The sequence below is a fragment of the Pelodiscus sinensis genome, chromosome 19 (assembly GCF_049634645.1).
Source record: "Pelodiscus sinensis isolate JC-2024 chromosome 19, ASM4963464v1, whole genome shotgun sequence".
NCBI lineage: Eukaryota > Metazoa > Chordata > Testudines > Trionychidae > Pelodiscus > Pelodiscus sinensis.
This window is the reverse complement of record NC_134729.1, coordinates 18,571,816-18,587,807: the sequence shown is the minus strand read 5'-3', so window position 1 is coordinate 18,587,807 and position 15,992 is coordinate 18,571,816. Positions and strand designations below refer to the sequence as shown.

Genomic DNA, 15,992 nt, shown 5'->3' with positions numbered 1-15,992 from the left:
ATGGTGGCTCATTAGGTATGCAAACAAGGCTCGGCAATATTCCATGCTTAGCCTCATTTGCATATTACTTACGCAAGAAGCCGCGAGTGTAGACATAGCCTTAGAGTGGAGCAGTAAGGATGCAGCAGGCAAGAACTAAGGTGCTTTGGAAGAATTATATGCAGAGGCCCAGAATTGGAATAGCAGGGGTTGCTGCATGTCAGAATGGAGGTGTACTGGCTAAGCTATGTAGAAAATCTTGACAGCACCTGGCGCTCTGCCCTCACTTCTGTGAAAACCAATATTAACCCACCTGTCTCCTTTTTCAGAGCACATTGTTCTTCAAGATTTTAGTTGTAAATGTTCTCTTATTGTGAACTATCTGGTGTGGGTTAATATTAATGGGTGTCTTGGTTAAGTTTCCAAACAAGTGTGTAAAGAAACTTGTGAGTCTGTGTGCTTGCATAGAATTTCCTGTAGAGCTGTCTGAAATGACAACCTGACATGCTGTAGATACAGGACTGTAACTTAATGGGAGCTAGAGGTGTAAACTAGAACAGGAAATAAATTGTACATTACTGCTACTCCACTGTCCCTCTCTTCCAGGCACACTAGGGAAAAAAAATTAAGCTTAAATTCTGTTGTTGACTTTTTTCAATTATTGAGCTTGTGTTAAATTTAATCTATAAGAAATTAAGCTACTTTTAAGAACTATGCTTTTTTAAATTGCTTTTAAAATAAATGAATGCTGTGCTTCCCTGAAGGAATAGGGTGAGCTTTAATGTGAAATTAAAGGAACTGTCCCTTTAAGAGCAGTGATGCTCTCCCAGACTTGTGTTTTGGAATGTCAGCAGCAGTCTTGCAGACACGTTGCTGTTGCTGCTGCTGCTGTGTCGTGTCTCTCGGAGGGTTAACAACACTTCAGCTTGTTGTCTGGAACCGGTTCAGACTGGTTTTCTAGAAAGTGCTTTGTCTCTCCGACTGAATCCTGGGAAGGGTCATGTGGAGCCCAGTGATGTCATGGGATCAAAAACTGACTCAGCTTTTTTATCAGATGTGTGTCTGCAGGTACTGTGAAGTGGCAGACTGAAATGCCAAAGCTCGCCAAAAGCAAAAGTTTCTATGACTTTGGCATATAAGGAGTTAACTGTGATCCCATAGGAGTTAAGCACTTCCTGTGCAGCGAGTGGAAAAGCCTGGCTCATTCATTAAGAGGGAAGAAAATATCAACTTGAATATTACAATGGCAGTGTCTTAATCTCTAATAGCAAACTATAAGGAAATACGGAGGAGATTCTCTTCACTCAGGGCGTGGTAGTCCCCACAATGTCCAACTCCTGAAATTTGCAATCATATACAGGTGCTAAGACATTAATGGTTGAAATTCTCCAAAAACTAATCCCAGATTTTTTTTTTAAGAGGACTTATTTGCATGTGAGGAAAAAGAAATGCTTCCCCTTTTTTTGGTAGACATCCAAACTTTTTGTTTCAATTGCATGTCTGTATAATCTTCTGCATTTTGTTACATGATACTCCAAAATGTAAGCTCCAAAAAGCTATAGTTGTTTAAAACATCTAAAGTGCGTAAATCCATAGTAACTTCAAACTAAAATCTATCCTAAGGATAGGGTGAGTAAACTCACTCCCATACTTGTTGCTCTTTCACGATTTCTTCTCTTGCAGCAGCCACCCTATCTTGGCCTTGTTGAATAACAGTTGACTTTATTTTTCTCGATGTATTTTACTAATTTCTCTTTCTCCCCCCCCTCCCCTTTTTTCTCCAGAGATTCACAATGACAGAGGAAGCATGCAGGACACGAAGTCAGAAGCGGGCACTAGAACGAGAAATAACTCAAAACGATGTGGACAGTAAAAAAATTAAAATGGAGAAAGGATTGTTGGGAACAGATATAAAGACTGAAGGTGACATTAAAATAAAGACTGACCCTGGAGCTGGAAAAGTCCAAGGATTATTAAAAGGAGGGGAGGTAAAAGCAACCATTAAAGTGGAGGTGCAGACAAGTGATGAACCTGTTGACATGAGTACCTCAAAAAGGTGAGTGGCTACCTAGAAACTGCTGTCTAACTTCAGTATCACTCGGAAGAGATCTCTGGGCTTTATAGTCTATGGAATGACTGCAAGAGTAAGTACTACTCAACCTCTGAATCGGGTTGATTTGTGTTTCCATTTAGCATTCCTCTCATTACCAACCATGGTGACTTTTTTTGAGGCTCTACTCATGAGCATTGCCATTGTCAGGTGCTGTAAAAGGTGAATACTGAATGGGGGAATATGACCTTGAGTGAAGGAATGGATGCAAACCATGAATGGAGTGCTGACTCCTTATGCCTATGTATGAAGGGCTTCTTGTGCTCACAATCATGTGGATGATGTAGGTAAACTATCCCTTATCTTTGTGACTATAAAAAAATGGAAGTTGTTTAGATGCATCTTACTGCCATGTCTTCAGACCTATTATGAGAAAAAGCTGATGAAAAAGTTACTAATTAGGGCTATCGATTAACTGCTGTTGATGCAATTAACTCAAATTGTGATTAATTGCACTGTTAATAGAATACAAATTGAAATTGAATATTTTGGATTTTCTACATTTTCAAATTATCAGTTTCTAGTACATCAAGTACCAAAGGTACACTGCTCACTTTATATTTGTTTGACCTATATTTGCACTGTAAAAATTACAAAAGAAATAGTATTTTTCATTTTACCTCATACAAGCACTATAGTGCATTATCTGTATTGTGAAAGTATAACTTACAAATGTAGCTTTTTGTTTTTGTTCTGGAGTGGAGTGTTATAGTTTTACTTTGTTATATAGCCTACACATCCACTCTGTCCTACTTCTTGTTCAGCCAATTACTAAAACACAAGTTTTGTTTACATTTACAGAAGATACATTTACAGGAGATACTGCTGTGTGCTTCTTATTTACTGTGTCCTTTGAGAGTGAGAACAGGTGTTTGCATGGCACTTTTGTAGCCGGCATTGCAAGGTATTTGTGTGCCAGATATGCTAAACGTTTATATACCCTTTCGTGTTTCGGCCATCATTCCATGTTTCGGCCATCGTTCCAGAGGACATGCTTCCATGCTGCTGATGCTCGTTTAAAAACAAAAGTGTTAATTCAATTTTGTGACCATTCTGCCAAGGAGTTCAGTATGTCTCCTATTTTGCCTGCATTCTGCCATATATTTCATGTTCTAGCAGTCTCAGATGATGAGCCAGGACATGTTTGTTTTAAGAACACTTTTTTTTATCTTCTATCAAACCTGCTATGCAGGTACCAATGTGAGATTTCTAAAGATAGTGACAGAACTTGACCCACGGTTTTAAGAAAGTGCTATCCAAAATCTGAGTGGGACGAGGTATGGAGCATGCTTTCAGAAGTCTTAAAAGCAACACTCCAATGCCAGAACTACAGAACCTGAACCACCATCAATAAAGAAAATCCAACCTGGGTGGCATCTGACTCAAATGATGAAAATGAATGTGCATCAGTCTGCTCTGCTTTGGATCATTATTAATCAAAACATGTCATCACCATGGACACCTGTCTTTTGGAATGGCTATTGAAGCATGTAAAAGGGATATGAATCTTTAGCGCACCTGGCTTTAAGTATCTTGTGATGCTGGCTACAGCAATGATGTGTACACCTGCTTTCACTTTCAGGTGAAGTTGAAAAATAAGAAGTGGGCAGCATTGTAACCAAACTTGTTTGTTTGTCTGAGCAATTGGCAGAGCAAAAAGTAGGACTAAGTGGACTTGTAGGCTCTGAAGTTTTACATTGTTTTATCTTTAATGCAGTTTTTGTACATAATTCTGCATTTGTAAGTTATTGCACTACAGTACTTGCATTTCAATTCACCCAATGCTATTTCTTTTGGGGGGGTTTTACAATGCAAATATTTGTCATCCAAAGTAAATGTTCAGTGCTCACTTTATTTTTTGTTTTGTAATTGAAATCAATATATTTGAAGAAAACATCCAAAAATATTTAAATGGTGGCGGTGTTTAGCAATAAGATTAATTGCTGTTGGATTTTTTTTTTTTTTTAAAGTCCCGTGCTAGCCCTACTACTAATGGTTTTGGGTGCCTTTTTTTAAGAAACTGATCTGAGTCCTTTAAAGCTCACAGGTTTTGCAAAAGGTAAGTGTGTGGCACTTTTCGAAAACAGGCCCCTTTAATGTAATTCTTCACACATCCTATGAAATAAGAATTAAATTAGGTATTCACTCTATTCTGTATGCTGTCTGTCTTGGGTTCATTATGTGCCAAAACTTTTCCGGAAAGGGGTGCCAATGTAGACACAGCCCAATAGTATTCATTTTTTAGGGTGAAATGTGGTCTAGTTTTTGGTGACTAGAATGACTCCTGTGCCTAGCACTGCTGCTGACAGGGAAACTAAACACAAACATAGTCAGCTATCTGAAAAAGGGAGTTAAATTATAATATATTCCTTTCGTGAAAGGTGCTCTAGAAGTACCAATTATTAACTTGTTTCACATGTTGGAACAGAAACTTGAAATTCCTGTTCAAATTCTAGTGGGGCACAAAATACTATAGGAAAAAATGATATGCCAGTACTCCATAATTGTGACTAGTCTATGAATTATTCAGGTGTCCTCTGCTCCTGATGTTTAAGTGAGAAACTATCTGCTGCTTACAACAATGTATTTGTCCAAATTTTACTTTTTAAGCACTGTCCCAAATACTAGTTTTGGTCTAGTAGCTTGCATTGACTGAGATTCTTTGACATGTTCTGCTTTGTCCATAAACTCACAAGTAAAGGGGGCATCTTCAGGACTTGCTCAAGGTGATACTTAGGCTATACTTGTATGTCTGATTGAAAGTCAACAACACAACTTCATACACTATGGCTATGTCTACATTGGCAAGATTTTATGCAAAAGCAGCTGCTTTTGCGCAAAATCTTGCCACCTGTCTACACAGGCCATGAGTACTTGCGCAAAAACACTGATGTTCTAATGTATAAAATCAGTGCTGCTTGCGCAAATACTCTGACGCTCCTGCTCAGGGATAAGTCCTCTTGCGCAAGAGGCCAGTGTAGACAGGCAACATCAATTTCTTGCGCAAGAAAGCCCGATGTTTAAAATGGCCATCGGAGCTTTCTTGCGCAAGAGAGTGTCTACGCTGGCACAGATGCTTTTGCGCAAAAGCACATTCCAGTGTAGACACTCTCTTGAGCAAATACTTTTAATGCAAAGACTCTTGCATTAAAAGTATTTGCGCAAAATCATGCCAGTGTAGACATAGCCTATCCTTTAGGAAGAGGGTACTAGTCAGATGGCTTCCCTGTAAGGGAATTTCTTCTGTTTCTCAAAGAATGAGAAGAGGTGGCTGTGCCAAGTGCTAAAAATGGTAAACATTTTCAGAAAGTAGTGACACATTTGTTGCATTATCCCTACCTGCTCACTAGCATAGTATGTGTTCAGTTCTCTTAAAGGGGTAAGCACAGACTAGTGGTTTAACCACAAGGCTATAAATTGGAAAGTGTGAGTTCTGTTCTTGGCTCTGTAACTGTGTAAATCTAGGCAAATCACTTTAAAGCCACAAAAAATTGTCCTTTTATAAATACACTTTCCAATATTTTGTAAGTGTCTTTGTTCCCCCTTTGATGTGGAAAAATCTGTACAAACTAGACTAAAGGGAAGACTCTATGTTCAGCTTCTGAGAGAGCTTCTGTTACTTAATTATATACATAAAAACCCTACTTAAATAAACGGAGACATTTCCCCCATTATATAGTATATTTACCACCGTAAATGGCAGTAGGATTTTTGCTTCTGTTTTCTGAATGTGAGGGAAGGTTTCCTGTATAAGAATGTCTGGCTGTGTTGGAGCCATAATCTAAAACCCACTGAGGTTTTGATGAGAGTTTTTCCCACTGAAGTCAACTGATTTTTAAATCTGGTCCTAGATGACCAAGTTACAGATAACACAGGTTATGATGTATATTGTTTTGACTCTGCTCTTTAAGTGGAGGAGCAAAATATTGGAGCTTCTTACCTACAGAAGATGAATCTGAATGATTCTGAAGATTTTTACAACTAGCGTTCCTGCTACATATTCCCCTCTATCCAAAATAGATGATCGTTTTTTAATCTTTCAAGATGTGATGTAGAGCATGTAGGTAACAATCAAGACCATACCTGGGCGTGCACAGAATCTTTACACCTTGGCAGGTCCAACAGCTGATCTGAAAATGCATGATTTCAGTGCATATGTTTTGATCCCTTGCCTATTCTTTAAAGTCATTTTTGTAAGTAACTGTATGGTACTTTGGTGAAAGATTCTTAAAGTTTCAAATCAGGACTCTTAATTTGGGGCTCAACTTTCCATAATTTTTCCTATAATTCCAATTGTGTACACGTGCCCATAATACAGCTTCTATAAGATTTGCATCCCTTCAAATATTTGCGTTTTGAGAGGAGGTTAAATGAACTATTTCTTAAAGTGATTGTTTTGCTGCACTGTCAAAAACTTTCTGCTTTGGTAAATTCACACTTAGAAGCTCAAACACTGTATTTTACAAAGTAAGCTTTGGAAGTTATTTAACTGAAGATGTATTTTTTTCCCCAGGATCTTTAGTTTTACCTGACCAGTAGCAGATTGATTGATTGATTTTTTCAGAAAGAATGAATGGATAATCTATTGGCTTTTAAGATTTGAAATCAGAACGTGAAGACACCACTGAATTAAAATTTTAAAAGTATTTTTACTCGAATCTTAATCATTTTATTTATTTAGTAGCATGTTTGCCCTGCATTACTTGGGTCCTTAACTTAATGAAGTTTGGTGGGGTATTTTTTTGTTCTGCTCTTTTTTGGGGCGGGCGGGGATAAAAAAAAGGAAAATGTACATGCTTTATTTAAATTATTGTATTTTTGAAGTACAATGTTTTTATTTTTTGAATTTCTTAAAAGGATTGTAAAACTGGTCTATTTTTAGTACTTTTTTTTTTTAAATAGGAATTCCGTGAAGTTTTGTTTCTTCATCCCAATACTCTTATAGTTTGCTAGGCTTTAACAAAAAGGGGATATAGTTAATTTGCTTTCCAATAACACTGTCTTCTAGTTTTCAAACCTTAAGCGTTCATTTATCTGTGCCAAAACAAAGCGCTACTCCAAATTCTCAGTTTTCTTTTCTGTAAGATTTATTGAGAAGCAGTCCTGTTCCAGGTTCATCCTAGTTTTCTGGCTCATTTTGGTTCACTCTTTTTCAACATTTGCTCAGTTGTGTCAATTTTGGTGATTTTTGTGTCTCTCCCCCCCCTCCCCCCCCATTTGGATTATGAAAAGCAATCTTATTCGAGGCACATCCCGTTCTCCTGGCCCAACCAAACCCTGACCTTGCTTTCAGTTATGATCAGAGGAATCTCTATAATAAATTGAGTGGTCCTAGCTTTTATGGTTTAGGAGGAGTTCTTGATCAAACACATAAATGCTTTAAAATATATAATATTTAATTTCCTTTTAGGCATCACAAAATGTGCTCAACAAAAGAGTCTGGTGGTGGTGTATGTTTGTGATATCACATAAGGCCAACGCAATATGGTGGGGGAAGATGTGTTTTGCAGTACTGTATCTAGCTCTGTTTAGCTTGCATAGTTATGCCTGACTTAAGGCTTGTCTACACTAGCCCCCTAGTTTGAACTAAGGAGGCTAATGTAAGCATTCGAAGTTGCGAATGAAGCCCGGGATTTAAATATCCCGGGCTTCATTTGAATCTTCCCAGGCGCCGCCATTTTTAAATGTCCCTTAGTCCGAACTCCGTGCCCGCGGCTACATGCGGCACGGAGTAGGTTGTTCGAATTAGAGATCCTAATTTGAACAACCTACTCCATGCCGCGTGTAGCCGCGGGCACAGAGTTCGGACTAAGGGACATTTAAAAATGGCGGCGCCTGGGAAGATGCAAATGAAGCCTGGGATATTTAAATCCCGGGCTTCATTCGCAACTTTGAATGCTTACATTAGCCTTCCTAGTTCGAACTAGGGGGCTAGTGTAAACATACCCTCAGAGACTAAACCTGAGGAAAGTGACTTGTGTCTTTGCACTTTTGATAGTCACACATGGCATTCTACTGTGGATGTTGCAAAACTGCAATTTTAGAAATGTTATTATGTTTTATAGTAATTTTAGAAATGTTTGTTTAGGCAAATAAGCATTAGTGGCTGGGAACAATGTTTGGCTTAAGTCAACTCTTCAGAGATGAACATAATATTCAATAGTAATTAGTCGCTTTTTAACAGCACCTTGTATATTTTGTGGTGCACTGTGTGGTTGCCGTAAAGTTCTCTCCCCCCCCCCCCCCGCCTCCCCGAATTCAACAATAACTTACCAGATTTTTTCAATATCATTTGAGCCAGCATTCAACCAAAAACAATAAGTGCACTTTCCTGAACAGAATTGTAACATTTAGGCAAGGGAACTAGAAGTGTCCCTCTGAAGTATGGCTTCATCTGGACTACAGAACATCAACTGTGTGTAACTCAAGTATATGGTGTTGCTCTTGATTTAAAAGATGCTACTGCTTGTAAACCACATGTCTGTGAAATGTTTTTCCCTATAGTAGTTACAAATAATTAATTACTTTAGCTTGAAGTTAGAAAGAAAAGCAATATTTTGCTGTGTTCCTGTTTGCATACTTTAACGGCCTCAGTAGCATGTTGTGTATAGTCAGTTTGGCACTCCCTTCCAAGTGTAACTTGCTCACCTTATCCCAATTTTATATTGTTTTTGGCCCCACCTACTCCTGTGCAAGAAACACTTCTACAAACCTCAACAGGGGAACAACAAAATGCTTTAAGACAGTCTGTTTAAAAGCACCCTCAGATTCTCAGTGAGCCCTGCTAAATCCTTCACTCTGTAGTTACATCCCTGAATAAGACCATGTAGACTTATAAAATGAGCAATTTTTATGCCAGGGGGCATAGCCTACAAAGAGGCTTGAAAACCCTTTCTGTAAAGAATACAGAATTTAACCAAAAGACCCAGGGCTAAATCCTGTCCTGCTGTGTGCAAGAGGAGTTCTGTCCCTTCCCCCAAATTTCAGGCAGTGGAAAAAATATTCTTCCATGTAGTTGAGAGAGAAGCCAGCTAATGTGAAAGACTATAGACAGGGAAGGCTCTTCGTGCGTGTGGACCCCTCCCATTCCCTGAAATTCAGTGAATGTATATGCTGCGGCTTGATACAAACATTAGCAGCCTGTGCATCTGACTGCTACCTGATTTTTTTTTTTTTTCTTATGCCTTCCATGAGAACCCCGTCATAGCTAGCAAGGATCCTTTTTACAGAGGATGTTGCTCCACGTTGCCGTGCCAGTCAGTGATGGATTTAGCACACTTACTTCCTTGTGAAAACCAAGCCCTGTTCCCCAAGCGGTGAGAGAAAATTGAGCTAATTCTGGGATCTGCTCAAACTAAACTTCATACTGATATGTATCAGCGCAGGACTCTACAAGTTTCCACATCTGTATCCTCAAAAATGAGCCATGGATATCTGCACCCTTGTCCGTAGACTTACAGGGCTCTACTGACCTGCTCAGGTCACACATTAACTCTGGTAATTCTAGAGAAATAATCTGCTATGATATGGGATGCCCCATTTGTAGGTTATATTTCCAATACAGATCATTGTCCTTGCTAGCTGATAGTGTTTATTTGGGAATGGGAAAAAGTTCTGAAACTGCATATACATACTTCCAGGTAAAGCCTATTTATAGTAACTTTATGACTAATGATAAATTTATGGATATCTTAGCACTTCACAGAACTTTGCAACTAAATAAGTTATAATGCTGAAAGCATTTAGTATGGCGACAAAGCAGGAGCCTACTATGATACCTCAGAGGTTCAATACAACATTTATAATCTTGTTTTTTACAACTGCCTTTTTAACAAATAGCATGGGGGGGAGGAGTGAATCCTACCCTCACCACCACCTTCCATTTTCATTATTTCCTTTCTTGTTAAAGTCTGCATGAATACATTGCTTCACACATTGCTCCAGCATCTTAATTTTTCACCTGAATTTCAGTTTTAAAAAAAAAAATCATGGAATTGACTTATTTGAGTTTTGACCATCAAAATTGATAGTTGCGTGTTCGTGGTAGCAAGGGGTTTAAAAACTTCATACAAGATGACATGTCATGTATCTCCACACATCATTTAGCAACAAATAGAAAATAAATGGTACATTAGCTGAAGTGAATATTTAACTGAAAAGTGTAGTTATTTTTAACTTTAGCTATGGAACCACTTGTCCTTAATTCTGAGCCGTTATGTTCCACTTGGCTCTAACAACCTGAGGTAGTGGGTTTTTTAAAGTAGTAGTATTTAACATTACAAATATTTCCAAAACATGGTGTCATTTAGGGAAAGATGCATTCCCTCCCCAAGTAATTTAATCTAAAACCCCACGTGTAGAAAGAGGAGGTAGTAGAAAGGAATAAAGCCTACAAGTAGAATGGCCAGGGTGGTGAAGGTATTTTAATATGCATGACTCAGTGCACTGCTCACTCTCCTTATCTATGCACTGATGACCAGTGCTTCCATAATATACTTCCCAACTGCCTTCTGGCTTAATTTTTTTCCTCTATGTCCCTTCTAAAAACAGTTTTATGTTTTTTTCTTCTCATAACCTGGCTTTATCCCGGTTCTCTATCATAGATGTCTGATATTGGGATGAACATTAGAGGATTGGCAGTGTGGTGAGTAAATGCAGAAGACTGGCTAGCCAGTTGAGAATAGGATTGCCAACTGTCTAATCACACAAATCCACCCTTACCCCGCCCCTTCCGAGACCCCACCTTTACTCACTCTCTTCACCTTTATTCAGTTTCATCAGGATGGGGTTGGGATGTAGGAGTGGATGGAGGGTTTCAGGCTGGAGCAGGGGTACAAAGAGGGTTCAGAGCTGGTGCAGAGGATGGGGTTGAAGGAGAGGATACAGGGTGTGGAATGGAGGTTGGTTGCAGAAGGGAGCTCAGGGCTAATGCGGGGAGTTGAGATGTAGGGAGTGCAGGGTGTAGGCTCTTGGAGGGGCTGAGGTCGGGGACAGGAGGTCAGAGTTCAAGCTCTAGCAGCATGGCACTGGGCAGCTCCAAGTCCTGGTTGATGGTGCAGCATGTCCCTATGACACCTACGTGGTGGAGGGTACAGGTAGCTCTTCATGCTTCCCTGCCTGTGGGCACTGCCCTCACAACTCCGATTGGCCACAATCCCAGAGTTGTTCCTCAGAGTGGAGGGGGCATGTCGAGATGACTTGCCCAGAGGCTGCAGGACAGATGGAGGATGTACCTTAGCCCTGCTTTGTCACCAGACTTTTTTAGCAACCAGCTCCTGAAGAAACTGGGAAGGTTCGCAACTCTATTTAGGAATATCCACCGTGGTCCCAGTATCCAGAATCTGCATCTAAACAGTACCCAATGATTTTTCCAGGGGGGATGCATCCTCATGGCCTGTTCTCTCCCTGGCATCTCTAGTAGAACAAGCAGTGGGTGGCATTACAATAGTTTTGGCATCGTTTTCTAAAGAGACTTGTTGGATCCCTAAAGTTAACGTCTTAGCGTGCTTGTGTCTGAAGTCTCACTGTGCTTCAAACTGTTACCAGTAAATCTTAGCATGTACATTTCTAGTTTGCCTGCTTGTGGAGACACTTTGAGGTAGTAGGATACCTTTGTCCCTTTGAAATCAGTGGCGCAACTACACCCAAACTTTTCCTTGTTCAGTCAGTAGTAAAAATATTGCGTAAAGCACCCTAATGACAGTATGCAATGTTCTGATCCAAGATCCCTTATGATCAGTGGGTAAACACACAGGAATACATAGCCATATGGATCACGGCTTGACCTGTTTTGCCAAAGAAGAGAAAATATTTTTTTTCTTTGATCAAAACGAAAGCGTGGTTGAGCTGTACGGTTTTCATTTGGTGTAGGTGAAGGCTAAAGTCATTGACACCCTTAGTATTTTTTAAGTTCTTATAGTGGTGTGGAGACCAGCTGGCTTTAGCCCCTGCTTGTTTGTCAAAATGAAAATTGCAAGGAAAAACAAGGGTGGAGAATCCTGAATGCTTTCCAACTGTTCTCACTTCCTGCCAACCAGCCCATCCTAATCTATGAGTATCGGTAGACAGCTCCTTTTCATTTCAGGGTTTACTTAGATATCTTCCATGGAGGTAGCATTGGAGGCTGTTGTCTGAACTGGAGTGGGTATTTCTGGGAAAATCTCATGGGCAGCAGAGTATCCAGCCATTTCTTTCACTGTACTATAGTGATAGAAATGTAGCCGTGTTAGTCTGGTGTAGCTGAAACAAAATACAGGACTAACAAGATGGTTTATTAGATGATGAGCTTTCGTGAGCCAGACCCACTTCCTCAGATCAAATAGTGGAAGAAAAGTGTCACAACCATATATACCAAAGGATACAATTAAAAAATAGTGAACACATATGAAAAGTTCTGAAATGTGATTTGTCCTTTTCATATGTGTTCACTATTTTGTAATTGTATCCTTTGGTATATATGGTTGTGACACTTTTCTTCCACTATTTGATCTGAGGAAAAGGGTCTGGCCCACGAAAGTTCATCATCTAATAAACCATCTTGTTAGTCTTTTAAGTGCTACATAGTCCTGTATTTTGTTTCACTGTACAGTTATTTTGCTTTTCATTGCGAAAAGGTGTCAGAAGTACAGTGAAGTTACCTAATGATTGTGCTCTGAATGGCATTAGTGCCACGTCTCCCACAAATTCCTAGACCTTCTACTCAGCTCCCTATGTTATTTGGGGAAAGAACAAAATTTCTTTGTCAAACACCTCCTCCTTAGGAGTGATACAGAGTTCTTGACTTGGATTGATGGTTGCTGTAATATAGGCTCTTAACTGTGAGGGAAATGGAGAGACTCTAAAGAGTAATTTGGGAACATGGAAGATAAATAACCAAATTAATGTCAAGTCAAACCCACAAATCTATAGAAATTCTGAATAAAGGCTACATGCTTAACCCAGCTGCTTTTGTATACAAGTAGTTAAGAGTACAGAAAAACCTGGCATTGTTTCCCTGGGAGTTGTCTTGATTTTATCTGACAGGGTATGGTCTTGAACATGCTCTATTGTAGTGTTCTACTTCATTATGTATAACAGACTGGGAACAAAATTAAATGTACAAAAATTGTGATCCGTGAAGTGTCTGCACGCAGCACTTCCCAAGAACAGAATTTTAGCAAAACTGCTTTGCTAATGACATAGCTAATAGCTGAGCATGGAGGGAGAGCAATGCTAGTACAGTGTGTGTGGGAATGAAAGAGCCCAGGGTGACCATAGGAAGAAGAGGGAAGGCAGTTAAGAGGAAGATGAGATGAAAGAGGATACAAAAATGTACGTAAACTTTTGAGGAGCAGTTTAAGGGCTATTTAAAACTGCAATTATCTTTGTGCTAGGCACACTATGTAGAATTTAAAATAACCTCTTCTCAGTAGCATAGACTGAGTCCTTTCCAATTTTTTTGCCTTTTTTTAATACCTTATACATGCTGCAATTTTGCCCATGGGCTGCCTGCTACACCACAGTGACACACTGTGTACATGCTGTGCCTCTCAAAATAGATACTGTTATCTTTCCAAAAAGAAACATTTAAAATGGGGGCAAGTCCACAAAAAACCCCCTCTGATTTACGAATGTTTCTGGCTTTCCACAATATTAAGGAACTCTACTTATGTGTAGTTCTTGTTAAACTGGCTTCCAATTCTGTTTGTTTGAAAGTTTCAGAGGGGTAGCTGAGTTAGTCGGTAACAGGAAAAAATTAAAACAAATAGTCTGGTAGCAACTCAAAGACAAATAGTTAAGAGGCTTATTAGAACCATTAGAGTGCACTAGGAAAGGAAGAGTACCAACACCAGATTCTACACAGACAACAACAAATAGTCTGGTAGCACTTTAAAGACTAACAAAACATGTAGATCGTACCATGAGCTTTTGTGGGCACAGCCACTGGGGGGGGGGGGGTTATTCTGCACTAGAACGGTGTCTCTAGAGCAGGGGTGGCCAACCCATTTAACAAAGAGAGCCAAAACTGTGGTGGAAAAAATGCAGAGCCACACCAGAATTATTGAGCCAAAAAAAAGAGGAGGCTGCCCCTTTAAGAAACAAGTTTAGGCTTTTTGGCCATATCAGGCTCCTGTCAACGGCTGCCATATTTGGCGCCATTTTGAATCACCGCCCTGGTGAGTACAGGGGAACCGGGGGGGCTGTTTGGGAGGGGGTGCAGGAGCGGCCTCGTGAGCCACACTTTTGGGGAAGAAGAGCCGCATGTGGCTTGTGAGCCACAGGTTGGCCACCCGTGCTCTAGAGTGTGTTCTTAAGTGTCACTAACTAGCCAAAGCAGTGAGGAGTCCTGTGGCACCTTATAGACTAACTGAAGTGTTGGAACATAAGCGTTCGTGGGCAAAGACCCACTTCGTCAGATGTAAGTGGTCTTTGCCCACGAAAGCTTATGCTCTAACACTTCAGTTAGTCTATAAGGTGCCACAGGACTGCTCGCCGCTTTTGCAGATTCAGACTAACACGGCTACCCCTCTGATACTAACTAGCCAGAGCATGTTGATAACTGGTGTAGCTAGAACTGTGTGCAGTAGAAGGTTTTAATATTTGGCTGCTGGCACAGTATAAAGTGAGCCTCTGTATTTCCCCTTTACCTCCCCTACAATATGGGCCTTTCGCTCTACTGGGACTCGCTAGTGATTGTATGCTGTGAAATTCAGATACAAAACATCTGAGTTAAAGGATGATGTAGAAAACCTGACTTACAGGTTTCTTGCTCTTATGAACATGTATGTCTTCTTTTAAAATGCAAAGCCAGCTCATTTTTTGGGTGTGTAGGGATGGGAAAGGAGTAAACTTTACTAATGTGAATTGACATTTTGGATTCATTTTTGACATCTCCAAAAATTCACCTAATGTCTTTTCTTATCTTCTGCCATCTTCCTCCTTATGTCTTCCCCATCCCAACAGGTTGTTGGATGGAATAAGGAAAAAACTGCTTCAAAATTGCTGTGCATTGGGCATGAGACCTGAGTCTTCCAAGCAGGAGATGATTGTTGCTCTGATATCATGGAACTGTACATCATAGGATGAGAAGTCAGACCTTTCACACACACTTTTGTGTTTTAACATCTGAGCCTTTTCAACTCTTCATGCCATATGCCATTGCAGCATGAGTTATATCAACCAGTTTATGGTATATTAAGCCAAATATCAGTTAATTCTAGCTCCTATTTTAAAATCTGAGATCTGAATTGAAAAAACAAAATGTTTTTGTTATTTTAAATCCACTGTAATTAGGTTGTCAGTCTTGATGTCCAGTTTGTTATTGCTCTGCACAAGATGAGGGACAGTGAGAAACTCTGCCTTTTAACTCTTCTAGATCTCAATTTAAATTATTAGATTCAGCTCTTATGTGAAAGTTGCTCCACTGTCTTAGTGAGCCTACATTCATGGGGCTAAATTTGACCTACTGACATTCAAAGAAGGTACTTCATTTTTGTTTTGTTATGTTATAGTGGTGGTAATCACCCAATCTCAAGAGTTTTGTACAGCCTAAAAAGAGAAAGTTGCAAATGAATCTGTGTAACATGAAAGATACTCAGCTGTGCTGTAGTGAAGAATTATGAGTTCTGTATTTAGTGGCATTTCATTATCCTTGTCACTGTTGAATGTAGGGTTGCTAGGTGTCCGGTTTTGAACTGGGCAGTCCAATATTTGAGCTTTCTGTTTGGGAAACAAATGGAGAAAATAAAAATGTCTGGTATTTCCTAAATAAGATTTTGATGTAATGTCAAGTGTGTCTGGTATTTTTGTTAACTATCTGGCAACCCTAGTTGAATGCTCCAAAAATTACTGATTGCATTGCAGTGATGACATTGTGAATGAGGCCTTCGTGGATGGAGAAGTTGAGGGATCCAAGAAACCCACT

At 39.7% G+C, this 15,992-nt stretch overlaps 1 protein-coding gene across 20 annotated transcripts in view; it reads left to right on the top strand.

The window, feature by feature from the left end:
• Positions 1-15,992, top strand: part of GATAD2A (GATA zinc finger domain containing 2A) — a 120,874-nt gene that overhangs the window by 78,143 nt on the left and 26,739 nt on the right. For 19 of the 20 annotated variants that reach the window (XM_075902814.1, XM_075902809.1, XM_075902815.1 and 16 more), the window contains one exon: positions 1,764-2,035. In XM_075902814.1, the coding sequence (XP_075758929.1) occupies positions 1,773-2,035 (263 nt within the window). In that variant the 5' untranslated portion in view covers positions 1,764-1,772. Of the gene's footprint in view, positions 1-955; positions 1,340-1,763; positions 2,036-15,992 lie in introns of those variants that run through there. The other variant, XM_075902817.1, reaches the window with a different exon arrangement.